Below are 27,588 nucleotides of genomic sequence, written 5' to 3' on the forward strand. Positions count from 1 at the left end.
TGGAAACATAGCAAATTTAATACTGATAAAAGGATTTTTTTTTCTTTTAGACAGAAAAACTAACCTGCGGAACTTGCTGTCACTGGGTATCGAGACCAGGAGTTAGCAGGATTCAATAAAAGTTTAGACATTTACATGAATAATAAACACCGAACGGATAGAAAACGCATTAGAAAGGATATGAAACCTCATGCCTTAGGATTTATTAGCCTGCTGTACACGGACAGGGTCTGGAAAGAAACCTCTCTGAAGGGCATATTCTTCCATAACTGATCACCAGGGGGAGTTTTACACCTTCTTCCAAACATTAGGTACTCGCCACCGTCCGAGACCTGATCCTGAACTGGATGCACTGCAGGTCTGAACCGGCCTTCCTACGTTCCAGAATTCCCATGTTCTCATTCATTTACCCCTTCATTCCAGCTTAAAGCAGCTGCATTTTTCCTGGGCATTATATGATCTGGAGAGACCCACTCGGCAGCAGGTGTACGTGCAGCACTGGTATGCCGCGCTCCGGTTTGCAGCACAGAGCCTTCACTGAGATAATTAGGATCAGGAAAACCCAAGGACACTCGGATGTGTCTCCAAACCCCTTGCTCCTGCAGCGCCGGGCTGGGAGTCTGGTGAGGAAGCAGGGACAGGGCTGAAGAAGCAGACCCCTCCCCGGCAAACTTCAGATCTTCAGCCGGACTTTTCAGCTCAGCCCCTGCCATGGGAAGAGACCCAGAAATGCCACGAGGAGATCCTCACGAGGGGAGGGGTTAGCACCAGCACGTCTCCGCCCCTCGCACCCAAGAGGCGGGATTGGGTCTTGCGAGCCTCTGCCCCTTACGCAGAGTCAGACGAGGACAAGATTTGCAGGTGAGAGGCTCCGCCCCTTATTGTGAGAACAGTCACGACACACGCCCCGTTTAACCACCAACTCTTGAGTAAAAGGGGATTCTGACCACCGGGCCGGGTTCGGAGGGCAGAAGTTCACCAAAAGAGAAGCTCTGTTTGCTCTGCACACGCCCCGGCTCGGGGAACACGTTCCCTCCAGCAAAGGCCTTCTCGCTTCATCTCCCAACAGCAACAGCCAGCACCGCTGCTTCCGCTTCGCCTCAGGCCAGCTGCTCCGGTTTGTAGCCCAGCTGCTCTCGGCCGTCGCTGTCAGCCAATCAAAAGCCGCTTCCCTACCGTGTGGGATGCTGGGAGCCAGGAGGAATAACGCCCCCAGCAAGAATACATCCTCCGAGGGGGCGGCTTTGGCAAGGGGACCCCGGTGACAATCCCGGCTTGTCCTGCCTGATGCAGATGGAAGTCCTCATTCGGTTCTCAGTTACGGCAGTTTCAATCTGTAGCAACTCCGCTGACTTCAGGGGAGACACGCTGGCAGGACGGGAGGCCGAACAGCGAGCACAGCCTTAGAAGGGTGCACATTTTGGGCGTGGGAAGAGCATTACGTTTTCTATTCCATACAGAAAAGCACAATAAGCAAGAGCCGGCCCCAGGTAGGCAACATGATGCTCTGCTAGAAGGGATTTCTAGTGGGGACATCCCTGCTTTATGGCCTCCGACACCGTTAAACGGCTCTGTGTATTACACAGAGACACATTACAAAAAAACAACCCAGCGACAACAGAAATATTTAAACCCACTACGTAGCATCTAGCCGGGCAGGGTCCACCTAGCACTAAGGATAACTTCCTCCCCGCACAGGGACAGACTCTTCCAAGGGGAAGGCAGAGCTTGTTCTGAACTGGTTCTGAGCCCGGAGGATCTCCAACAGGGGCATTAATAGAGATGTTAGCAGGTGGGAGTCTACAAATCCCAGCACGCAGGGGACTACAAATCTCAGCATGCACTGCTTCCTGAGCGCCACGCCAAGCTGCATGGAGCACAAGAAGCTCCAGCAGCTCACGTCTGTCCTTTTCATCATGGGGCTGGGTAACGCATCCCCACCCCCAGGTGTACGGGGACCTATTCGATGCGGCTGCATCGCTGAGGACACAGGTGACGACATGTTACACACACTGCCCCTCCTAGGACAAACTCTCCACCTCTCGGGGCAACAGCGAACGGGAGGGACACAACTCCAACGCTTCGGCAAGTTGAACAGGCAGACCCCTCCATAAACCCTCCCGCCGTCCACCAGAGCTGCCAGCACCTTCCTTTCATCCCAGTGTCAGCGCGATGGTCCCAGGCCCCTCACCACCCCCGGCGTGGTTCACAGGACAGCGGGAAGCTCCTGGGATAAGGAAGCCACGTGATCTGATCTCTGCCTCTGGAGGGAGGAGAAGCTCCTCCCTGTACCGACACCCGGCCATCGAAGGACGTTACTTCCTTCTCCAAGGCTCATTACCATCAACCCCTAGTCGTAGACTGGGGAGCAAACGCAGCACCCAGTTGGGGGCGGGCTGCGGGTGGGAGTTCTCAAAAATCTCCACACCGCAGGGTGAAGAACGGAACGATCCGTGACTCCATCTGGGAGCTGTGACATCCTGGATCCATCCCACAATCCAGGCAGGAGCCCGGCCTCCGGGGGCATCCCCGGGAAACAGCCGTTCGGTTTCATTTCATCCCCTGGCAGAGCAATAAATAAGAATCCCTGGCAAGCCACGTGCAGCTGCCACCCACGCGTGAGGAGGAGAGGAAGATCAGCAGCCCGCAGGCAGGACACGGGTCGAATGTTTCAGGTGGAAAGATCAGCGGGAAGGAGCCTGAAAAACCCAGGAGGTGGAAGGAATTCAAAAGCGGCCACAAGCTCCCGAGGAAGCAGCAAGGTTTGCGTCAGAGAAGAACCCGCCGCTGAGCGAAAGCCGTACCGAGTCAGAACCTGGAGTTTTGAACCCGCGTCCGTACGTGGGGGGATCTGCAGACTAGTCCTTATCAAGTCTCCCCAGCAGGTGGCTGAGCCTGCCGGGAATCTCTGGGGCGTCTCCAGGCAGCGGAAAGGGCCTGGGATCCTACTGGCCTAAAAATCTGAATCAGCATCCAGCAGCTCGGCAGCCATGAGGTTTATCTGGGAGTGGAGGGGGGCTAAGCCAGCCCTTCTGCCTTGAGTCCTCGGCCCGCAGGGGACGTTCCCGCCGGGCAGGACGCTGGGACCTAGGCCCGCGGCGTGGTGCCGCCACGAGCCGCCGTGCTGCCGGTGCGCCAGGAAGCACCTCGCGCTGCTCCCGCGGGCCGGATCTTCCCAGGGCCCGTTCTCAGGGCAGAAGGGGTTGTTGATCAGATGGAAGGCGTCGTGTTTCCTGTAGCTGGCCGGGCTGACCCGGGGTCCCTGGGGGAAGAAGCCTTCGTGCTGGGAGACCCTGAGTCCGGGGTAGGAGCCGGGGGGCAGCGCTTCTTCCCCAAGCTGAGACTCCCTGGGGTTGGAGACCAGGCACGTCTGCCTCGGCAGTTTGGGCAGGCGCGGGACGGCGCTGGGGGCCGGGGGGCTGAAAGAGCCCACGTTGCAGATCTCGGGCGCGGGCCCCAGCGGGCAGACTTCCTTCTTCTTCCTCCTCCGCTTCTTCTTGCGGTTGGCTCTCTTCTCCAGCTCGGGCGAGACCTCGGCGTCCACCGCCCACAGACTCGCCCTGTCGTCCGGCGGCACTGGGGGCACGAGAGAGGGGAGACGGGGTGAGAGACAGCAGGGCAGGGGGCCGGCACGTGCAGACCCAGCCCAGACCCGCAGCCCCTCTGTTATTCCAGCTCTGAGCTTCCCTCGCCCACCCAACAGCTCCCCACGCTCCTCAATCAAGCCCCCTGCTATCCCAGCCCTGGGCTTCCCAAGGCTCAGCCCTGAGCAGAGAGGTTGTTTGGGATCTCGGACAGCATTTTTAACCCCGGGTTATTCCAATGCGTAGCATCTCAGCCAAATTCCAATTCACAGATTTACATTTCCCCTGGTTCCACACAGCAATCTTTTCCCCTGCCTCTCCTGCACCGTGAGCCCGTTAAACAGCTGCCACGTTCCACCCCAGAAGTGGCTGCATTTCCGTGGCGGTGGCACAATCCCTCTTCTAGCCCCGTGATTTCACGCCTTGCATCTACCGTCTCCCAGCACTTGAACAGAGGGTGGGCGGTTATCGTCACTCCCATTTTACAGCTGGGGAAATGGAGGCACAGCGTGGAGAAGTGACTTGCCCCCGGTCACGCAGCAGGTTAGTGTCAGCACGAGGAGAAGCACCAAAGTCTCTTGACTCCCAGTCCAGCGCTTCCCATCCGGAAGCAGGGAGCAGAGCTGGCCTGGCGGGTAAGGAGATCTGCATTCGATTTCTGACTCTGTGGACCTTGGACAAGTCACTGCTGCTTTGTGCCTCAGTTTCCCAACTGCCAGCAGCTGGGAAGTGGACGACAGGGGATGGGTCTCAACTATTGCTCTGTTCTGTTCCTTCCCCCTGAAGCACTTGGCACCAGTCACTGCTGGAAAACGACACGGGGCTAGACGGCCCATTGGTCTGACACAGCGCGGCTGTTCCTACGTTCTCGACCCGTCCTTCGAATAGCGAGATTTCAGGGACTCTCTCGCTGGGGGTCCAAGCAGCACCCGCTACACAGGGCGCTTCTGGCGCCCGGATTACATCGCGCAGAAGCGCTCGGGGCCATTACCTCCCGGCCCGCCCGTCTCCTCTGCCCCCCAGCGCTTTCCGAGGGACTCACCGGGACTCGCCCCGGGCGTGACGGAGATGTCCTGCGGCAGGATGGCCCCTCTCCTGGCAACCATCTTGGTGACGTGCTGGGCCCAGGCCGAGGACACGTCGGCCGAGGGCTCATTGATGTCGAAAGCCAACCCAGCTGGGACGAAAGCCACAGAGGAAACGCTCAGAACCTGCCCCAATCTCCGGCCCCCCCACCCCCCGGCCGTCTCACAAGCAGTCTGTTCCGAATCCAACACCCTGCGTTCCCGCGGCAACCAGCGGGCCCCTCCCATTCCCACGCGATGTCCCCAAGATGGACCCAACCCTCTCACAGAGGTTATTACCCTGCATCCAGTGGTTAGGGCACATCTGGGTCCAGTTCCCTGCTCTGACACAGACTTCCTGGGTGACCGTAGGCAAGTCACTTAGCCGCCCTCTGCCTCAGTTTCCCTTCTGCCCAGTAGGGATGAGGGATGCGGAGGTACCCCAGCTTCTGCTGCCCTGGGCTGTCGTGGCATGAGACCAGCCCGCCAGGGCAGAGCCTCGCCGAGACCCACGTCCCACTTGCCCCACAACAAACTTGGGAACGCAGCCGCATCCGCTCCCCCTCCCCCAGATTCCCCAGCCGCGGGGGAGCTGCAAACCTCTCGCTTGCCCAAACCCGCCCCCGAAGAGGGGACCTAGCCCCAGGGCGGCGGGGCGTGATTCCCACGGCCTCTCCTGCCCCAGGGACGTACCCACGGGCCCGTCGTGCGAGACAGTGTGCACGCTGAATGACAGCTCCTGCTCCGGGTTGCAGAGCAGCTCCTTCCGCTTGGAGAAGGCCTTGGCGATCATCTTGCTTTTCTTTATCCTCTTGGGCTCGTTGTCGGCCTGGCCGGTCAACCTGTGGGGCAGGGGTGGGGGGGAACTGGCTCAGCATGGGAGGGCAGGGCATGGCACTGATCCGCTCTAGCAGAGTTTAGGAGATCCCTCCGGCGTGGGGCTGAGGCGTGCCTGGGCTGCCCCCTCTCCTGTTGAGCCAGGAAGCCATGTCTGTCTGTCTGTCTCCCTCAACCATCCTTCAAAAGGACCTGGTGTCCCGCCCCTTCCCCAGACACCCCCTCTTTGCACCCGGGGGGCCAACACGCTGGCATCAAGGGCTGGATTCTCCACGGCTCCCAGGTGCCTGCCCCCGACTCTGGCCTGGGGGACGGGGCTGAAAGGTGGCTGCGAAATGCATTTCCGGAGGGCTGGTCCCCAGCCGCAGGATTGCCCTGCCACGCTCCAGAAGCCCCGAGCCCTCCGCACCAACCCTTTTTGGAGGACACATGGCAGCCCGCCCGCAGCCGTGGGCTGGACACACGCGAGCGCCCTGCGCTTCGCCCCCCCAACGCTGCGATAGACGCCCGCGCCACCAGCCTCGCACGGCTCCGGAGGGCTCCCTGCGCAGCTGACGGGAAGGGAGAAACTGCACCATGGACTTTACCCGCCACCCTGCTCCGGCCGGGGATCTCCCTCCGCCCGCCTCCTTAATGGGCCTCTGGGGCTGGGAGAGGAGCTGGACGGGCAGCCGGAGAAAGCGACGTCCTCTCTGGAGCCACCTCAAGATACGCCGGGGGCGGCGCCGGCCCCACAAGCTTCCCTCCCCCCCACCGCAGACGTGCTTCATTCCCGAGCCAGACGGGCCGTGGCTAGGGCTGCCCGGGGAGCCCAGCCGCGAACTCTGCCCTGCCTGAGGGTGGGGACAGACGCCACAGGTCACAGCCTGCTCTGACTCCAGCCTCGTTCCCAGCCCCGCACCAACCACTAGGCCTGACTGCCGCTGCTCCAACCACTAGGCCTGACCCTCTCTGACACGTACCACTCTTTGCCTCTCCGCCGGGAACTCATCCCCTAGCAACCGGCTGAGACCCAGCGAATTTGTCGCACATGGGTCACTACACAGGCCAGCTCCGGACCTGGGGGGCATGCGGTCCCCCCAGCGGAGCCTGAGAGGACGCGTGGCCCCGAGACCCCAGCAGCTCGGGGCCGCTCCCACCTGCACCAGGTGCGCTTCCAGATGAGGAGGGTGGCTTTGGTCCACACCCAGGTGCTCATGGAAATGCCGGTCCCGAACATGGCGAAGAGGTTGATCTTCTCCACCAGCAGGCTGGGCCGGTTCTTGATCTCGCAGTTGGGCAGCGGCTTGTTGGTCTGGATGGCGATCGACACGTTGGCTTCGCACCTGCGGCGGAGACGTGGCGCATGGCGGCAGCACGAAGGAGAGGGGCGAAAACCCACCCTGACACGGGTAACGGGGAGCCAGGGGATGGAGGGGGGGGCAATCTCCCATCCCCTGGCCTCCCGGCCCTGTTCCCGTTTCATTGAGCCTAGTGGCTCGGCCAGGGCCCATGCATGGCCTGAGCGGACCTGCCCAGACCCCGCTGTGACACGCTGTACCCCATGTGCACCTGTATGTGTAACATTCCTGTTCACCCTGACAGCGTCACGGCGTACAGTCTGATGCGACGTGTCTCACAGCAGGTGTTTCTGGAACGCTCCCGGCACACTTTGGCTCCAGTGGAAGAAATCACACCCATTGCCGGACATGGCCGATCACCTGACCCCGGGGCAGGGTCGAGGAAACTTGTTAAGAGAAGCATCTTTGTCTCGGGGCTCTCCCCTGGAATCTATCTTCCAAGCAACGTCAAGGACCTTGACGCCTGTCCGTGGCAGGGGGGTGGGGGAGGGCCTGGCTGCAGGAGGCATCTCAGCCAACCCATGGGTAAGCAACATCACAGACTGAAAAGCTACCGAAATACTAAGTTTAGTTTAGCATGCGAATCACCTTTTAGTTAATCGTGATCCAACCCTTGATTCATATTAATCTGACTTATGAGTACTGAAAATCTTGCTGTTGTCAATAAACTCACCTGTTAGTTTTATCTAAAGCCGTGCACCTGGACTGAGTGTGTGCAGAGACTTCACTTGGAGGGACAGAGCTGGTGCATATCAATGTATTTGATAAACTGACGGACAAATGTACATGAGGGTGCAGGGTGCAGCATTGAACCCTGCAAGACGGCAGTTCCCGGGGTTGCACCTGGGACTGGGGGTGTTTGCTGGGGGTCTATCCCATGAGTGGCTAGCCATTGCGCTCCTTCACTAGGTCAGGGACCGATTACTCGCAGGAGGCTGGGCGTGGGCCGACCCAGGGGTGGGTGGTTCACACAGCAAAGCAGAGTGAGTCAGGGCTCAGGAGTGAGGAATTGGGGTGACACAGCTACACACCAGGCCAGATTGCGGGAGGGGAGGGGGGGGGACACGTCACGGGACCCGTCAGGAGTGGCACTGGGACCAGCCGTAGGATCCCCCGGGGATTGTCATTCCCACGGCATTAGGAGCCGGGGGCATCATTCCAGGGCCAAGCGGGGGGCGAGGCCGGTCCCTACTTACAGGACGTACTCCCGGAAGCTCCGCTCCCACTCGGCCTGGTTGAAGAAGTCATAGAAGTGGCAGCCGAAGGTGATGAACACAAAGCCGAAGGCCAGGAAGCCAAAGATGCCTGCAAGGAAGCACGGCAGGGTTATTCCCACGGCCCTAGGGCTGGGAGCCCAGGATGCAGCAGGTGACCGGCCAAAGAGAAGCCCTGATGGAAACACAACGATCCAGGGAAAGTGAAGTGCGGGGTCACACCAGGGTGCAGACTCCTTCCGCGCCTCTGATGGGATCCTCGTGAATATCAGCTGCATCCACTTCTGGCACACCTTGCATCCCTACGAGCTTTAGGTATCGTCCATATGGAGGTCATGTGACCCAGCAGTGTGATGCAGCCACCTCTGGGGAGGACCAGGGCGGCTGATTAACAGCAACACAGCACAACAGTTTAGGACCAGAAAGAAATAACCCAGCCAACTTTCACAGGGAATCTGAAGGAGGCCAAATGCCCACGCTCAGCCTGGAGTTTGGCCAGGAAACCTGTGTTAACGGGGTAGAGCGGCACAGGCTCCAATACTCAGGATCTTGCTTTCATGCCTTATCTGAAGGAGGGCAGCCCCAGGCCAGGCCCATATTCACTATGGTCTCAAAGGAGACAGTCCCGGTAGCGAGACCTGCGTATCCCTCCCTGCATCTTCTCCTGGGCCAGCCCCACAGCCTGCTGCAGGGTTTCCCCAGGAGGCTCCTACCCAAGGCTGGCCCTCTGGGACGTGCGAGATCACCACAAGCCGAACCCAAACCCGTCCCGCTTACCCAGCCTCAGCATGGTCTCGTTGATTTTGCTGGCCGCTTTCTCGCTCAGCAGGCCGGGGTGGTTGCTTTTGATGGAGAACAAAGTCATGACACCTAGGGTGAACGGACAGCAAGACAGACATGTCAGCCGGGGGAGAGGGGCTGGGACCGGAGCTGCTCGACCACACAGCCAGGGAAGAGACCCAGGGATTGCCCGAAGCGGCCTCCCTCTGGAGCCCTGGCGAGACGGAGCAGGGAGGGTGAGCCGGGCTCAAGCACAGACACAGCCTCCAGCGTCTTCGCTGGCAGTGTGATCTCAGGGGACTCAGCCAAGCGGAAGGCTGGTCAGCTCTCCACTAGGATGTTGCTGGGGGACAGACCCCCAGACCCTCCCGTGGGCTGCTCCAGTGCCAGACGCAGACAGCTGTGCAGGGGTCAGGGAGGGTGATGGGCTGCACCTGGCTGGTTTTCTGCATCCTGGCTCCTGGCCATTCAATGAACTACAAGAGCCCCCTCTGCACTGAGCGGGAGAGTTTATCCCAGCCTGCACCCAAAAACCAGCAGGGTTCAGGGTAGCGTCTTCCTGTCCAGCTGTGACCCAGAGTCCTCACTTCCCCCTGGGGCAAGGGAAGTCCTGGCACGCATCGCCCACATTACAATATAGTTTCTGTGTCTCCCTCTAGTGGCTGGTCCACATAAGAGGGTAACAGTCCACTACAGCTGCCAGCTAGAGGATTGCAGGCAGCGCTGCTGGAGCTGTGTCAGTCCCAGGATATTAGAGAGACAAGGTGGGGGGAGGTGATCATTTTTATTGGCTCAACTTCTGTTGGCGAGAGAGACGAGTTACACAGAGTCTGCTTCAGGTCTGGGAAAGGTACTGAGAGCGTCACAGCTAAATACGAGACTGGACAGACATTTGACCATAAGTAATTAGCTCCTATTGTGAGGGACCATTCCAGGTGAAGTAGCTTGTTAATATCCCTGTAGTTAAAGGACAAAAAAAGGGTGTGGGGGTGGTTCCTAGTTGTAATAATAAAGACACTGGTTTTATGGCTTAAGACCAGGATTTTTCACTGTCTAGTAAAGTTACGAATTGAACTGGAAACATGCAGGTTTCCTTCGAGGGTGGGGCCTGGGAGGTCGGCTAGGGAGTGATCACACGGTGAAGTGTTGGCCACGGGGACAGGGCATTTTTGTCTTTTATTTGAGAGCGGAGGGATTGTTGGGTTTCTCCCACAAACAATGCCCCCACCACGACCATGGGGGCGAAAGGCCACCTCTGCGAGAGGCTGCCTGCACCGGGGGGTAAGGTCGTTCTAGCGGCGTGGCTCAGGGGTGTGGATTTTTCACACCCCGCAGTGACGTAGTTATATCGAAGTACAGGTGCCCTGCAGACCTGGCTAGGGACCTTTCCCCGACCAGACAGAGCAATTAGTTCACAAGCTTGCCTCTCTCACCGGGAAAAGTTGGTCCAATAAAAGATATCATCTCCCCCAGCTGCGGGATGGGCTCCTTTGGTTCAGATGACAGTTTCCTGCTTTTATCTTGAAGGTCCCAAGACCAAACCCCGCTGGGTTCTCAACACCCACCTCGGATCAGGAAATAGCCTCCCACGATCAGCACCAGGCCGATGGGAGCCAGGACGAAGCCGGCGCGGTAGCGGTAGTTCTTGTATCCCACAAAGCAGATGCCGCTGACGGAGTCTCCGTCCACCTGGCGGGGGCAGAGGCAGCCGTGTCAGCCTTTCCCCCGCGTGAGCAGACCCGAAAGCTCTTGGGAGGCTGGGGAGAGAATCAGGAAGCTTCTCGGAGCCTCCCCAGCCTGGGGACTCGGCAGGAAATCTCACGAGAAGGGGCTGCCTATCTAGGGGCCGTGTTGTCCCTTTAACAGGGTGAAGCTGGTACCCACCCGGCTGTACGGCAGATGACCCTGGCATCAGTGCTTGCTGGGGAGGGGGTGAGGCAGAGACGGAGGCTCTGTTCAAGCAGCCTGGGTACATCCTTAAGGAGCACGGGCGGGGAGACAGAGGAGTCCATCAGTGCAGGGAAGGCATGAAGTGGGGAGGGGCTGGGAAATGCGGAGCCCCACCAGAGCTGGGGTGGTTCTTGCCCACCAATGCAGGGTGAAACCGATCACCCCCAGGGCAGAGTGGTGGGATCACAGGGGCTTCCCCCTTTCCCTGGGGCACTGAGAGGGGATCATCCCTTCAGACCTGGAGGGATGGGGTGTATCCCACTCTCCTGTCTCCCTCAGGGGCCGGAGTCCTTCATTTCTGTAGCTGGGCCGCAGAGCTCCCGGCGCCAGCTGCCCCGTACCTGGGCGACGGCCAGGATGGTGACGGTGAGGACGAAGGGGACGGACCAGGTGACCAGGTGGAAGTAGGAGGTCTTGCCCAGCAGCGGCTGGTAGGTGGTGCCCAGCGCCTTGAAAGAGGCATGCCAGGCATAGGTCAGCATGACGAACCAGATCACGCCCGACATCAGCGAGTAGTAGACGATGATGAAGATGATCACGCAGGAGAGCGTCTCGTTGGAGCTGGGGGGAGGCGGGACGGGGGCGTCATTCACCCCGCCGGGGAGCATCCCTTCTCCCCCCCGCCCCCCAACAGAGCACCTTGCAGCCTGCCGGATGTCACCGGCTTACGGGGCTTTCCGTCCGGTTGGAGCCTAGAGCCCCAGCCCGGACCCCATTCCCGCCGGCCCAACTCCATCGCTTCCCAGGCCACCTCTGCTGGGACTGGTGCCTCACTGCTCCCTGCCCGCCCGCTCAAGCAGGAGACGAGCCACATCGAGGCCAACAGAACAGGAGGGGGTCTGCCCGCCGGGGGTGGGAGGCACCTACGTCGGCTCTCCCAGTCGCATGGTGCCGTCGGCTCGGCACACGATCTCGCCGCGGGCCCCGTCCATGAACTGCGCCAGCCAGCCGATGCTGCCCAGGAAGAAGCAGGCGTTGACGTAGAAGAGGATGACGGCCGGGTAGCGGTTTGAGTTCTTCCAGTCGGCAACAAACGTGGCCTGCGGGGGGTGGAGAGAGAGGAGCCGGCAGATGGGCCAGGGGCATATGTGCATCACCCACTCCTGGCCCTCACTACTCAGCCCCGGAGCTGAGAGCAGCCAAGGGGGTGCTCCATGCCAATGCGGATTTCACCCTGCCCCCCCGATGCACCAGCTCCCAGGATGGCCGGCACCCAATGCCCTCCTCCGAGATCAGTCACCAGCCGCCCCCCACCCCCGGCGCTCAGGACAGCTCCGCTCACCAGGGTGAAGAAGGTGCAGAAGATGGTGACGGAGCTGAAGGCGGCGATGTAAACGTGCATGTCGCGGTGCTCGTGCTCTGTGAAGAGGGGGTTCTGGCACTGGATCCCGCAGCCTTCCACGTCCTCGTACCAGCTCTTGGGGTTGTCCGTCTGCACCAGCGGCGCCTCGCAGCGGCCCGAGCTGTTGAACTTGAGGTTCTGCACCTCGTTCTGGGGCGGGGCGATGGGGAAACAAGGGGAGGGGTCAGAGAAGAAACCAAAGGGATCGCGACGGGCCTCGAAGGGGCTCTGCTTGTGAGAGGACGAGCCAGGCCAAGGGCTGGGAACCAGGACTCCTGGGTTCTTAGTCCAAGATCTGCCACTCACAACGTCTATGCCCTTGGGGGAAGTACTTACCATCCCTGCCTCAGCCAGGGATTATAACACACACCCAGGGAGGGGGTGACACTGAATCCATGGGGTGAAATCCTGGCCCCACTGAAATCGTCGTCGATTTCGATGGGTTTAGGATTCTACCCAGCCATGCTTTCTGTGGGCCTCTGCGCTAACTCCACATGGCATGGAAGCATTTCATCTTTCAGGACGCGGGCGTCGTCCTTTAATGCCGCATGGGGAAGGCACATGGGAGGAGGGCTGGCGCGGGGCCGACACAGAAGCTCTGAGTGCCGTGGTGATTAGGGATGACCCCCTGTCAGTTGCTCAGAGCTAGACAAAAGCCAGTCTTATTGCAGTTCTGTGCCAGTGCCGGGACCCTCACAAAGTGCCAATCAATAAACCCTCCCTGTTCTCACTAAAAATCCCTCTCCCGAAATTTCGATGGCCGCTGAGTTTTTATAAAATCCTTTCCCTCGCCAAACACAGGGTTTGGACCTAACCTAATCAGTGTGCCTCTGAAGCGAGATGCGTGTGATTTCTCTCCAGAACAGCTGCAGAAAAACCCTAGGCCTCCCGTTAACACTGCACCTCCCCGAGGGTCTCCAAGTGCTTTACAAGGATCTCCTGCCCACCGCTGAAATGCAGCCTCCTCTGGGCGGGAGAAAAGTAGCACAGCAGCTCTGTCCAACGGCCTTTTAGGGAGGGGAATCCAGAATAACGCCACTGAGATCCCAGGGAGGGATTCGGGTGTAGACAGGAGATCACTGTCCACCAGCGTATCTGAGAGACGTGTGGAGCTAGCGCGCCCGGTCCTGCACGACGTGCCACGGGAACTTTAACGACAAAGCGGGTGAGGACTTTGGTTGTATGTCCCGGGCACAGAACAGCACCTCTCCCCGCAGCACCATGGGAGGGCACTGATTCAGTACCAGTGCTGCAGGAAGAGCTACTCAGCAACTAACATCATTTCCTGCAGCGCCAGGCTTTTGCTGGAGGGCTTCCTGTCCTAGTGAATTGACGGCTGGCCCAGGGGCTGGTTGACAGCCCTGGAACAAGAGGCCTTTGTTTATCTGCAGAACAGGCACAGCAAGGGGCACAGGGGGCGTTCGGTTTCCCTGGCCAGGATCGGCACCCCCATCCCAGGCTGCACAGGCCTGGGAGATCATTCTGTCGTCCAGACACCGGGCCCCGTGGTGAGGTGTTGGATGCCTCCTTACCGGGCAGCCCTCGGGAAAGCGGTCCGTGGTGCACTGGAGGAAGTCGGGCCAGCCCCGCTCGCGCTCCACGATGGTGCAGGGGCCCCGGGTGGCCTGGCACAAGGTCTGGCTGGGCAGCTCCACCTGGCCATCCTCACACTTGGGCATGTAGACGGCGCAGAGCAGGGGCTGGATCGCGTCCCAGCAGCGAGGGGCGTTCCGCAAACCTGGCCGAAGGAGAAAGCAGCAGTGGGAACGTGGCCCCGGGCAGGGCATGCTGGCTTGGTGCCGCGAGTGAGCACGACGGCCAGCCACCTCCAGCTCAGCGAACGACTCCTTTAGATCAGCCGGGAAAGGCCTGCACTTTGATGCTGACACTCCCAGTTCAATCCCCGATGGCCACCCCGGTGTGCGTACGCGTGGGCATAGCAGGACACGTCACGGGCGCAGCTAGGGCTGACACACCCCATCCAGTGGCACATAACAGCACACCCACACACACAGCCAGTTTGTTACCCCCTGCCCTCCATTCAGAAAAACCAGGATTTATTTTTGGATCTGCCCTGTTAAACGGTGCCAGGAAAGGAACAAACTCCCAGCGAGCCTGTCCATACAACACCCCTCCGCTCCTCCGCTACCTCCTTCAATCAGTTAGTAGCTGCCCGGCTGGGGTGGGGTGGCTGCGTACCACGGGGCTAACAGACTCTCCGTTCTCAGCCAGTTCAGCCATTTCCCGTGTCACAAATCCACCCGAAAACTCACGCCGTGGGGAGAGTCCTTTGATGATTATTTTTAGCATCATGCCAGAGACCCCCCCAACTGAGATCAAAGCCCCCCCGGGCCAAGCACGCTGCACTCAGAGTAAAAGCCAGAGGGTGGCACGAGTTGCAGATCAGGTGCAGAAATCACGGCGGATTCTGGCTGAGCCGAGGCACGCAGCCACGCCTCCCGGCAACACCAGAGAATATGGCCCTGGGGGAGGAGGGTCTAAGTGGCCACTCCAGCCGGCTGGAAAATAAGCAAGTGAGTCTTGGGGAGGGAGGGATTAAAAAACGACTTTTTTCTGGTTTCATTTTAAATCTGTCTTTTTTTTTTTTTGCTCAAACAGCCATTTTTTGTCCAAAAATGTTCCACTGGCCACTAGAGATCACGGCTGAGTCCAACCAAATCCCACAGACCTGAGCAGAACCAGTTTGTTCCCGTGCGCCGTTAAGGCTGGGGAACGTGAAGAGGAGACCCAGGAAATGGTCCGTGATGCACCGTCTGCCCCCCACAGGCGAGTCTGCATCACAACAGGCTCTTTCACGGCATGACCACACGCCATGCCTGCAGCAATACACAACGCGACATGGCTACGTCCCAGGTTCTGGGGAAGGATCAAGCTCCACACAGTGCAGTATTTGCCAAAGAAAACGCAAACGTCATTCCGGGGTGTCCGAAGAGAGCTGTCCTATGTAAGAAACGGAAGGCAATTGTTCCGTACCATTGGGCACTGGTGAGGCCTCGGGTGGGATACTGCATCCAATTCCTGGTGCCCCATTGTAAAGAAGAATTAGACAAACTGGAGAAAGTCCAGAGAAGAGCAACAAAAATGGGAAGACGTTTAGAAAAGATGACCTCTGAGGAAAGAATTGGGCGTGTTTAGTCTAGAGAAGACGGAGGGGGAACCTGAGAACAGTCTTCAAACATGGAAGAGGTCAGAGATCAGCTGTTCTCCATGTCCACCGAGGCTAGGACGAGAAGCTTAGTTTGCAGCCAGTGAGGTTTCGGCTGGATGTTAGAAAAAACTTTCTAAGGATAAAGCACTGGTGCCGGTTGTCACGCGGGCTGGCTTGAGTGGGGGGGGCATTTAGTGTATTGTGTGACATCAGTGTGGCGGAATCGTGATAATGCGTGTGAGGTACATCATGTCAGGCACCGTTACAAAGAATATATCATGCTGATAAGATACTAATGCTTGTGTTCATGTATTATATGTGAAATGAAAGTTATGGGTGTCTGGCTATTTCTGTAGGTCAATTTGGGCTGGCTGGGACACACCCCAGACAGAAAGGCGGCAAGACAATAGCCTGCTTGATGGCCCATTGAGACGCTCACAGATGGGAGGGGCCCAAGCACACCTGAAGAGTCACCAGGATTGGCCCACGTGACTCTGGACTCCAGTTTGGGTCTTGTGACTGTCCACAGGCCGCATGGCCGGGGAAGGGGGTTTATAAGATCAAACCACAGGATCCATCTTGTCTATGATCCTGTCCAGCTGCAGACACACACTGACCTCTGGATCTATTCATCTTGCAACTGAACCGAAGGACTCAGACCCATCCAGGTACTGGATGTGAACCAGAGGGAACTATACAAGCTGCAAATCCACATTTCTTCCAGAAACCAGATATACTGGACTTTTAATCATTTGTATATCTGTGATTTACTTTAATCTTTTAACATTTCTCTCGTGGTTTATTTCTCTCTTTTACAATAAACCTTTAGTTCTAGTTACTAAAGGATTGGCTGCCAGCGTGGTATTTTAGGTAAGATCCAAACTTATATTGGTCTGGTGCTGTGGCTGACCCCTTGGGGTCAGAGGGAACCTTTTTAGTAAAGAGCAGAGAGTTCTAGTACCTGGTGTCTTTACTGGACCTAGTGGCTGATTTAGGAGCCAGGAACTGGAATGCAGTAAAGGGGGCTGTGGGCATTTGTGGACTGCCTTCTTGATATCCAGTGTGGGGAAATCAGCAGTTTGTGGCTGGCTGGGAAGTCTGGCTTTAGTAACACCCACCAGTGCTGGTAGAATCTGCTCTCTTTTTACAGCCTGCCCTGACCTTGGTATTTTCAGGTGGCTGCCCTGGGCATGGACGGGTCACACCGGTTACCTAGGGACCTTGCCGGATCCCTGTCATCGGAGGTTTTTAAGAACTGGTTGGACAAACGCCTGTCAGGGATAGTCTAGTTTACATGGTCCTTTCTCAGTGCAAGGGGGCCGGACTAGATGACCTCTCCAGGTCCCGTCCACCTGGTATTTCTGTGATTCCGTGCCCCCGGCATCCAGTAATGTGCGATGATTAGGTCATGAAAGACGTTGCCACAGTTTGCAGTGGGTGACTCCCCAAACTGGCTGTGGTTTGATTCGGAGAAGACGCTACATCTTCAGAGACAGCTAACCAAATTCTCTTCTGGCGGAAAGGGCTGAAATTCCACTGATGACCAATGGAGCTGCACCCATTGACTCCAGCAGGGTTTTTGGCCCAGGACGTCCCATATAGGCGCCGGGTCCCTTAGGCATGGTTGTTTTGGTGGCCTTAACTATGACATTTTCCAGATTTCAGTGACATCACAGTGAATGGCAAGTAAAGATGCCTGTAGAGAAACTGCTTATGGGGACGTCTGGACAGTGATAAATGAGAGTGGCGGTGCCAGGGGCTGATATTTTGCCTTTTATAGCATCATTGTGAATGATCTCCACATGCTTCACATGGCACCTGCATAACGCAGCAGTGGAATGCAGCCACCTCTGGGGTGGAGGAGAACAGCAGTAAGGAGAAGATGAGAACACCCCCCGGCCTTCTTAGGAAAAGTGCCTGGGATCCTTAGCACCCCCACAGCACAGTCAGGGCTTTTGAACTGACACCTCCTCCCCAAGACAGTTGCATAGGGCTCCATTTATCTGCCCAAGAAGGAAGCCAGGCTAAGCCGACTCTGCCAGGATTTGAACCCACAGCCCCAGGGAGCAGAGAGACGGGGAGAGCACCCAGCCAGTTATGAACTAATTAACACTTTAGTTGCCAGCTAAAGCCCTATTATGAAAAAAGAAAAGAAATAAAGATGAAATGTAGTTAAGCGGTAAAACGGCTTCTCCCCTACACTGGGCCCCATGCCTGGGGGGGATGGTAGCCTAGACTCTGAGCCGGGATGATCCCAGGGGATTTCAGGGGGTGTCCTTTCCCCAGGAGCAGCACAAAAGCAGCTGCCATGCTAGGCAACCAGGATCCTGCTGGCCGGAGATGGAAAAAGGCAGGTAGCCCCTCCAGTCCTGAATCCCCCAGAGATTTGCTGGGCGGATGTTACAGCCGGACTGGACTGAAGCCCCTGGGAGCCAGGACAGCTGCTCACTTGGTAGCATCTCTGATCACAAGGCTGTTCCTTGCTGTCTCTACACCCGCTGATGGGTGCGGCTTGCGTTCACTGCTAACCTGGGCCACGTTCGGGCTGGGGACCGGGGGGATGGGGGGGGGGTAAGATTCTGTATCTCACTCCTGTCCCTTGAGATCAGGGATCAAATCCCAGGGTGCACTGAAACTCCCAACCAGCCCTGCGGAGGCGGCTGAGTCGTGGAGGTCGGCACCTGCAGGGCCCGGTCTCCTCCTGCCACGGTTGTTTGTAAGGGTTCCCTAACGAAAGGCCTGCTTTGATTATCCTGGTTCCGCTGCCCTCCTGCTAACGGGGCTTTTTCAGCTCAACAAGTGAGTAATTTACACAGATGCTGGCAAAGCCGGGGAAGGAGCCTAGCCAAAAACACACAGGAGCATGTTTAATGCCAGAGTACCCATAACACCAAGACATCTAAACAGGCGTTCCCTCCGCAGCGTTTCCTCTTTGTCTGGCCTCTCTGCTTAGCTGCCTCTTCCCCTTCTCTCTCCGTAGGGAATTACTGCAACTTATGGCGAGGGCAGTCTGGTCTAGTGCTTAGAGCACGGCCCCGTGTGTCAGGATTGCTGGGTTCGTGTCCCAGCTCTGTCACTGCCGCACCGTGTGATCACAAGCAAGTCATTTAAACTTCCCCCTATAAAAAGTGGGGATAATATCGCCAACTCCCTGAGACAGGCTGGCTGGTAGCATTACTTCTTGGGAGACCAGCCTTCAGTCCATAGCGTATTTGCTGTGACTGCAAACACGCTAGTCGGCCGCCGGTGGGGACACTGGTTTGCAACGTGGACACCTGTTCGCTAAGAACTGGACTAGGACCAACAACATATTGAAGTTATTTCACATAGGCCACTAAACTGCCTTCACGGCGAAGACAGCAGCCCCTCTGGAGTCCGCCAGAAATGCACATCTTTGAAACACGCCACAGATCGGTCATCCCTGGAACTCACTGCTTCAAGACAGACCGAAAGAGTAAGATTCAAAAGACCGCTGAGCCACTCTCACAGAACAAAATGTCACTACGGCACAATGAAGATTTTAACGCTGGCACGCGTGCAAAGCCCCTGCTTAGCAGAACTCTTGAGTTGAGAATTTAAACATAACTGCAGAACCTCAGAGCTACGAACATGTCGGGAAAGGAGGTTGTCTGTAACTCTGAACAAAATGTTGTGGTTCTTCTTTCAAAAGTTTACAACTGAACACTGGCTTTGAAACTTTACTATGCAGAAGAAAAATGCTGCTTTTTACCATCTTGTTCCATTTAAATTCAGCACAGAAACAGTTTCCTTACTTTGTCAAATCTGGTTTTTAACGCTTTCCCTGTATTTTTTGGACAGTTTACATTTAACACAGCAGTGCAGTGTATTTGCTTTTTTTTTGGTTTTGTTTTTTAGTTTCTGCCGCTGCTGATTGTGTCCTTTTGGCTCCAAATGAGGTGGGTTCATAACTCCCATCTTTGTAACTCTGAGGGCAGGTCTACACTGCCAGCAAAATTTGGCAGCAGCTGACAGGAGTTACAAAGGCTACTCTGCGTAACTCCTGTCGACTTCATAACTTCCCTTTAGCGTTGCTGTCTCCACGGCACTGACGGGATGGTGCGTTCCCATTGACACAGCGCTACGCTTTTTGGGGAGGTGATTTTATTAGATTGACTTCCCTATTGAGTGAGTGCGTCATCTTCACTGCCGCTCAGTCGAACCGCAAAAATCGATCTGATGGCGGTGAATATGCTGCCGTCAGTACGTACGTTGCCTGGGGTTCTCCAGTAAATTCTTAGGCAATTCTAAGTTTATGGGACATCACAAGGTCAAATTTCACCCCAAGTTTATAGGCTTTGTAAAAAACCAAAACAAAATCTGAAATGCTAAAGTGTTTTTATTAAATGTAAAAAATAAAATAAAATAGGAACCACCTAAGAACAAAAATCCTTTTCAGCGTTTGCAAACTGACAACGCAGCAGCGTTATGCCAGCACCTGAGAGCTCAGAAGTGAAATTGACTGTAAGTTGATTATAAAGTGGAGGTGGAAGTGAAACTGATTATCCTGTTCTGATTATCAAATCTGTGCAAAGTGCCAAGGGTGAGCAGCTGGCGTAAGAGCGAGCCGCTAATTACATTTTAAAATGATTTCCGTGTTCACGATCTCACCTGTTGCTAGCCGCAGAGGGAAGGCTGTTTGTTTATTAAAAACATTTGTATGTATATCCTGACCAGTGTTTCGACAGCAGGTTTAACTCCGCCATTGGTGCGCCTGCCAATCTTGTTACACGATACGTATCAGATACGCTTCTGCTGTCCTCACCCATCCTCCTCTTACAGGTCTGAGTCCTTCCCAGACCCCAGTCACTTCTAAGAATGGATCAGGGACCCCTTCACAACTTCACTCAGTAGGTTATACCGGCAGAGACACGCTACCCCCCAATACCATCCCGATATGGGCCAGGATGGTCGGGAGATTATATCACCATGTGACAAGACTGGGCTATATTCATATGTATTGGCATGGAAGCAGACTTGCTTACTTCTCCGGTGACTACTTCCTGTCTGTATGTGGAGGGTTGGCAGGGGTCTATGAACTGTACTGGAAAGTTGTGTGTGAAAAGGCTAGCGGGGGTCATCTCTGGCCACTTCAAGAGAGTGGCTAGGGGGAACAGCAGTCCAGCGAGCAGAGCTAAGATTAATGTGGGAACTACCGCTGCATGAACGCGGCCGGCTCCGCATCTCACCAGGTTTAGATTAGTCCAAACCCAACCACTGAGTTTTGCTACATTCGATGTATCACGTGCAGGGTCCTGGAGCCCCCATTTGATCCAGGCCAATCCTGGGGTGCCCGCCACGAATACCACCAAGGAACGGCAAAACTGCCCTGTGAATAATCAGCGTCTCTCCCGGGAGAGTGGAAAAAGGTCCCTTGGCATTTCTAAGGCCCACAAAACCTTTTGCACGAAGTCACTGGTGGCGTTCCGGAGTTAGCGGAGCTTTTCAGAGCTCTGGGTTCCAGGGATATTTGGCGAACACCGTTACCCAGCTCAGAGAGAAGCGGGCGTGGTCCCTAGGGAGCCGGCAGCGTTAATGCAGCTGCAGTTTACACATTAGCCTTAACTCTACCCCCTGTACTGCTGCCCTGTAACCATCTACTCTCTTGCAGTGGCCAGAGATGCAGACGGTCTTGGAGGGGCAAGCACGCAGAGGGCCGTACAATGGCCGAGGATCATGCCTGCATGCAGCGGGCGTCTGGCTGATTAACAGCAAGCGTGAAGAAGCCCTGCTGGGCCTCATAGACTTGTGCACCAGAACCAGCTTCCGAGGAAGGTCTGGACACAGAGAGGGAAGCGGCCTGGCGATTCATGCGGGAGGAGGAGGCGTTCCAAAGGGGAGCGGCCTGGAAGAAGGTGTGAAGAGGAGGGAGGGCAGGCAGGCAGATGAGAACAGGGCAGTACGCAGGAGAGGAGTGTTGCCGTGCGGGGACCTGGCGGTGAGGACGGGGAGGCAGCAGCTGCAGCAGAAGGCAAAGTGAACACAGAGGAGGAGGGGTGAGGCCCAGAGGGTATGAGCAGATGAGGGAGCAAGGAGCTCTGCAGCAACCACTGGCCATGGAGGCAGAGGGGAAGGTTGGGAGGCGAGTTCAGATCAGGCTTCCCCACCTGAAACTTGGCCGGGGGGGAGGAGAGGCGAGTGTGAGCAGAGAGGCTTGTTTGTGGCCTAACCGCTGAATCCGATTCATGGATCCTGCTCAGAGATGGCCAGAAGGAAACATCTAACCTGACCTTCGGCACATCGCAGGCCAGAGAACCTCACCCCCCTCCTGAAATAGATCCCTCGCCTCTGGCTGAGTTAGCGAACTCCTCAAACCATGATTTCAGGTTACAGAGAAGCCACCATTTGCACTAGTTGAAACCCGCCCGTGGCCCGTGCTGCACAGGAAGGGCTGTCAATGCGTCAGGCCACGGACTGACCTCTAGGCGAGGGAACCAGGAACACATTTCTTCCCACGATACCGTGTTGCTCTATATTCCTAGATGCACAGAGTTTAAGGTCAGAAGGGGCCATTAGATGATCTAACTCGCCCTCCTGGATAACACAGGCTGTTACATTTCACTGTTTCCCCGGTACTGAGCCGATACCTTACATTGGACTAAAGCAGGTCTTCCAGAAAGGCCTCCAGTTCTGATCTGAAGACAGCAGGAGATGGAGAATTCGCCATTTATTAAAGACCACTGTAGTATCCGTATTACCTCCCCAGGGATGTCCTCAGACACCGTAATCAAGCCACCTCTCACTCTTCTTTTCGATAAAGGACTGCAGTTCTGCAGAAAAGGACCTGGGGGTTACAGTGGACGAGAAGCTGGATATGAGTCAGCAGTGTGCCCTGGTTGTCAAGAAGGCTAATGGCATATTGGGCTGCATTAGTAGGAGCATTGCCAGCAGATCGAGGGAAGTGATTGCTCTCCTCTATTCAGCATTGGTAAGGCCGCATTTGGAGTATTGTGTCCAGTTTTGGGCCCCCCACTACAAAAAGGATGTGGAGAAGTTAGAGAGAGTCCAGCGGAGGGCAACAAAAATGATGAGGGGGCTGGAGCACAAGACTTATGAGGAGAGGCTGAGGGAACTGGGCTTGTTTAGTCTGCAAAAGAGAAGAGTGAGGGGGGAATTTGATAGCAGCCTTTAACTACCTGAAAGGGGGTTCCAGGGAGGATGGGGCTAGGCTGTTCTCAGTGGTAGCAGATGACAGAACAAGGAGCAACGGTCTCAAGTTGCAGGGGGGGAGGTCTAGGTTGGACATTAGGAAAAAGTTTTTCCCTAGGCGGGTGGTGAAGCACTGGAATGGGTTACCTAGGGAGGTGGTGGAATCTCCATCCTTAGAGGTTTTTAAGCTGCGGCTTGACAAAGCCCTGGCTGGGATGATTTAGCTGAGGTTAGTCCTGCTCTGAGCAGGGGGTTGGACTAGATACCTCCTGAGGTCCCTTCCAACTCTATGATTCTATGACTCTATAAGCTAAATAAGTTGGGCTCTTTCAGTCTCTCGCCGTGAGGCATTTTTGCCGGCCCTCGAATCATTTCCATGGCTCTTCTCTATACCCACTGCAATTTTTCAACGTCCTTGTGTAACCACGGACACTAGACATGGCTGTGGCGTTCCAGAATTTTGCCACAGACAGAGGTAAAATTACCTCCCTCTTCCTACTCACTCCCTACCCCGCCCCATTTATACATCCCAGGACCACATCAGCCCTTTTTTCCCCAGTATGGCACTAGGAGTTCATGCTGAGCAACTTGCACCATGACCCCAAATCCTTTCCAGAGTCACTGCTTTCCAAGATGCAGTCCCCCATTGGGCAGCTATGTCCCACATTCCTTGTTTCTAAGCGTACTCATATTGCGGAGTCAGGTTCTTATTCCGCATCCATCACCATGGTATCTGAGCCCCAGAGACAGATGCATTGTAGGTTCCTTTTTGTTTTCCTCTAAAGCACGTTGCATGCCAGAGGAACCACTGGTTGACTCAAGCATGGGCATCTCTACCTTCTTAGAGCTTTAACTCAGGCTAATTTAGGATACAGAGTCCAGCGAGTACATCCAAAGAAGCATTCAATCACACTAACCAACCTCTCCAGCACATAGATTCAGAGACCGATAGGGTGAGAAGGGACTACAAGGGTCATCTAGTCTGATCCTCTGTCAAGATGCAGGATTTGTTGTGTCTCAACCATCCAAGAGAGATGGCTATCCAGCCTCTTTTTGAAAACCTCCAGGGAAGGCGATTCCACGACTTCCCAAGGCAGTTTGTTCCACTGTCCGACAGTTCTTGCAGTTGAGAAGTTTTTCCTGAGATACAATCTACATCTCATTCCTGGTAGCTTTGTCCACAGGCAAACAGTACAAAAAGGAGACTATACTAACGAGCTCTGAACATCGGCGGGAGTTACAAACTGACTGGCAATCACACACCTCATTTGGAACCGGAAGTATGCAATCAGGCAGCAGCAGAGCCAACAAAAAAAGCAAATACAGTACGGTTCTGTGTTAAACGTAAATTGTTAAAAAAATATACAGGGAACGTTTTAAAAACCAGATTTGATATGGCAAGGAAACTGTTTCTGTGCTTGTTTCATTTAAATTAAGACGGTTAAAAGCAACATTTTTCTTCTGCGTAGTAAACTTTCACAGCTGTATTAAGTTACGGTTCAGTTGTAAACTTTTGAAAGAACAACTATCATGTTTTGTTCAGAGTTACAAGCATTTCAGAGTTACCAACAACCTCCACTCCCGTTACTCTGAGGTTCTACTGTAGTAACAAAGTGACATGAATTCAGGCAGAGACAAAACGCTGGCCATTTATGACCCTCATACACTGCAAGCAGCTTTTGGTTTCCTCCATCTCAGATACGTTAAATCAGGGGTGTTTGAGTCCTACGGGGTGGCCCCTGGATAGCTTTCCTCTTTAACAAGGAAGCACATTCTGTGGACATTCTTTCCCTTGCATCCGATTCCTGGTCCCGTTGCATGCTGGGCATTGTAGTTTCAATAGGATGTACATAGGTACTAAAGATGTGGCCAGCTTCAGTGCTCTCCATCTAGTGCAATTCAGGTTTGGTCTGTGAGATCCTAGCAGATTGCTAGTGCAAGCGTTGGCTGGGGAAAGGTTGGCTGCCCCTATGCCAGAAGGTCAGAGCCAAGCAGCAATCACATCAGCATTTACTACTTTGAGGATGGTGCTCAGAATGAAAGAGGCGCGCCAGGGGCATTTCATTTGGTGAGCCGTGACTTTATCACTGGTGAAATCCGCCAGGCGGACTCAGTGAGTGAAGTTCTCCATTCAGCCAGGCAACAGCCCTGTTCGCGTCCCCAAACAAATACGTCTGATTCCTGCCCTGGAACGGGCCCCCGGCCCCATGAAACTTTCACAGCCCACTTAACTTTTAGCCTCTCTCTCGGGCGTTCTAACGAGGGAACCAACCCTGATTTTGTTTCCCTAGGAGCTGGGCTGAGACCACCAGCTCATCACAGGTGGTAACTTACAGTTCTTCCTGACACAGGCCAGTTCAGAACTGGCATCCTAGAATCAAGGAAAGACACAATGACTCATTACCCATCTCCTAAGCCACCCAGTTCCCCCAGCTCCCTCATTTGTATCTGGCCAGTTTCCTCCCCTTCCTTCTCCCCTTATCCTCTGGGGAACCAGCTGCTGCCTGTGATCACAAGTCATTGAGGCTGGAGAAGTGGCTCTCTGGAATTGTCCCTGGTTACTGCGGGCTCCTAGCGCTTTAGATTACAGACAATAGGTTGCTCTCAGTCCCCCTGGTTGCACTAAAGAGCATCGATTTACAAGGGGAAAGCAAAGCTGCTATGAAACTGCCACCGGCTCAGTCCTGCGGGCAGACAAGCAGCAGAAAAAAACGCCAGCCCGGGACTCAGAACTTGGCTGGCGCTCGCCGCACTAGCAGACAAAGAACGGCGCTCCCCCCTTTGCGCTGAACGGCGCGGATCTGCTCAGGGAAGCCGGGGGTGGGAATTGCTTTCCTGACCACATCGGCACTTCCTAGCGCCCTCGAGCGCCGCACCCCGCGTGCCATCCACGGTTGGAAGATGCACGGCGCAGGAGGAGCCGAGGGGCACGACACACTGTGGCTGTCTGCGGGGAACGAACCCTGGGTTGTCAGTACCGAAAGCACAGAGCTTTGCCCCTTTGAGCGAAAGAGAGCAGGCAGCTCTCACCACTTACACAGGCCCAGCCACTTGCCGCGGGCGCATTACAACTGGGGGGGCCGCGCCTCCACGGGGCAGCAAAGGGAATATACGGTAAAGGGCAGCGGGGAGTCCGGGATACATCCGCAAGGAGCAGGACGCTCTGCCGTGACCTGCACTCCAAGTGCCCTGCCTCCTCTCTCTCCATTGCTACCGGCACTCGCCCACCCAATGCCCAGTGATCCACCCGGCTACGGGGTGCCCTACTGCACCCCTGCATGTAGCCACGATGGCCCCACAGTCAGCCCCGACGCTGACTTGTGTCATTCTTCCCCCAGCGCTCCCCCTGAATTCCTCCTCGGCCCCCCCACTTCCCCCAGCGCCCCATAACCCACCCCCAATGCTCCCTACATGACCTGCCCCCTCCTTCTGCCTTTGCCCCCCCCGACCCCATATCCTGCCCCCTGCATTGCCCCCTCCATTGGCCCCGAACCTTGCATGCACCACCCCCCTGCATTTGCCCCCATGTCCTGCCCCCTCCTCCTGCATTGGCTCCCAGGCCCCCCCAACTAGCTCCTCCCCCATATCCTGCCCCCTAATGGCACTGGCCTCTAGCCCCCCTGATTTACCTGCCCCGTGCTTTGGCCCCTAGTCCCCCTGACTTATCCCTCCCCCAGCGACCTGCCCCCCCTACTTTGCCCCTCCAAATTTACCCCTCCCCCAGCGACCTGCCCCTTGCTTTGCCCCCCCAATGTACCCCTCCCCCAGTGACCTGCCCCCCCAGCTTTGCCCCCCCAATGTACCCCTCCCCCTGCCCCACTCACCGGACCAGAGCAGCAGCTTGTCGTGCGCCTCCTCCTGGGAGCGCGAGTCGGCGGCCAGCAGCGTGGAGGTGGCGGCGTAGGGCAGCGCCGAGCCCAGGCAGGCGCCGCTCCGGAGTGGCTCGCAGGGCGCCGCTCGCTTGCAGCGGCCCGGGCTCGGGCTCCGGCTCCGGCTCCCGGGCGGTGGCGGCGGCCGAGGCGCTGGGCGGTGGCGGCGGGCCGCGGCAGGCGGGCGGCCCCAGGCAGAGCAGCAGCCCGCAGAGCAGGGAGCCCCGCGCCCAGCCCATGCCTCCCCCGTCCCCCCCTAGGGCCAGCCGGGCCCCGGGGCCGCGGGCGACTCGGCCAACTCCCGGCCAGGGCGGCCAGCCTCGCCCCGCGGGGCCCCGGCTCCCGGGCTCATCCCGGCGGCAGGCAGCGAGCCAGGCCCGGCCCGGCCCGCGCAGAAACAACCCGCAGAAAGTTTGCAAACAAACCCCCAAAAAGTTGGCAGGGGGGGAGGAGCGAAGGCGGAGAAGGGCCCCCCCCCGGCCCGGATCCGCCGCCCCTTCCCGCTAGAAAGTTGCCCTGCCCCGCCTGCCTCCCTCCTTTGTTGGTCTCGCTCCGGTTTTTTTTTTTTTCCCCTTTCTCAGGAATGCGCAGGATGGAGGGAGCCGGGCCCGGGCCCCTCCCCGCTTCTCCTGGCTCCACAATGCGGGAGAGCGGCAGAAAGGAGCGAGCCACAGCGGGGATCTGCCCTGCCCGGAGTGGGCAGGGGGGGCCCACGGGATGCTGCAGCTGGCAGAGCCCCGGGGGGGAAAAACTGGAGCTGCCTCAGGGTAGTGGGGACCCCAGGGCAGGACAAAAAGGGGCCCGCGCTCTTGTTCCAGCTAGGGTGTCCTCTGCCAAGCGATGCACTTTGGCATCAGAGCCGGATTCCGCTCGCTGCCCTTCGCCGGGCGCCATGTGGGGTTCAACGAGCCTAGAATCAGAGAAGCGGCTAGGACTGGAAAGGCGAAAGGGCCCCGGCCCCCTTTCCAGGCAGGCCGGAGTCATCGGGGTTTGGAGCCCCGGGTGGGTGGATTCACTGCCGTCCCCGTCTAAACAGAAGAAAACGGGGAGCGGAGCCAGGCGCCCAAGCAAGGCCACGTTCTGGAAGCGCCCTGGCTTGAAAACCGCTTTTGCGCCGAGGGCTAGTGTGACCAACGGCACTGGGCCAAGCAAAGCCTTTGTCTGCAGCCCCCGTTTTCGATGGCAGAGTTCAGATCCTCTAGGGCAGTGGGTGTCCGTGGACCCCAGAGGCTCCGTAGACGATGTCTCAGATTTCCAAAGGGGTCCGCACCT

At 56.7% G+C, this 27,588-nt stretch overlaps 1 protein-coding gene across 1 annotated transcript; it reads right to left on the minus strand.

Annotated features, from left to right (window-relative positions):
* Positions 1-27,210, minus strand: SMO (smoothened, frizzled class receptor). The gene is made up of 13 exons (XM_067534974.1): positions 27,108-27,210; positions 26,272-26,469; positions 13,644-13,849; positions 12,052-12,261; positions 11,637-11,809; positions 11,111-11,330; positions 10,385-10,508; positions 8,817-8,909; positions 8,022-8,130; positions 6,625-6,810; positions 5,342-5,490; positions 4,627-4,761; positions 1-3,576 (listed from the first exon to the last, which is right to left on the minus strand). Exons 1-13 carry the CDS (start codon positions 27,208-27,210, stop codon positions 2,954-2,956), a joined length of 2,529 nt encoding a protein of 842 aa, XP_067391075.1. The 3' UTR covers positions 1-2,953.
* Positions 27,211-27,588: the final 378 nt, after the last annotated feature.

The sequence above is a fragment of the Emydura macquarii genome, unplaced genomic scaffold, assembly GCF_026122565.2.
Source record: "Emydura macquarii macquarii isolate MOO-44397 ecotype Brisbane River unplaced genomic scaffold, CSIRO-AGI_Emac_v2 contig_3470, whole genome shotgun sequence".
NCBI classification, from domain to species: domain Eukaryota; kingdom Metazoa; phylum Chordata; order Testudines; family Chelidae; genus Emydura; species Emydura macquarii.

Coding starts and splice junctions, on each gene's coding strand:
- SMO (XM_067534974.1), bottom strand. CDS start 27,210: ATGGCGCCCGGCGAAGGGCAGCGAGCGGAATCCGGCTCTGATGCCAAA. Junction 11,810..12,051: donor TCTGCACCTTCTTCACCCTG/GTGAGCGGAGCT, acceptor CACCCCCCGCAG/GCCACGTTTGTTGCCGACTG. Junction 5,491..6,624: donor TGGAAGCGCACCTGGTGCAG/GTGGGAGCGGCC, acceptor CCTGCCCCACAG/GTTGACCGGCCAGGCCGACA.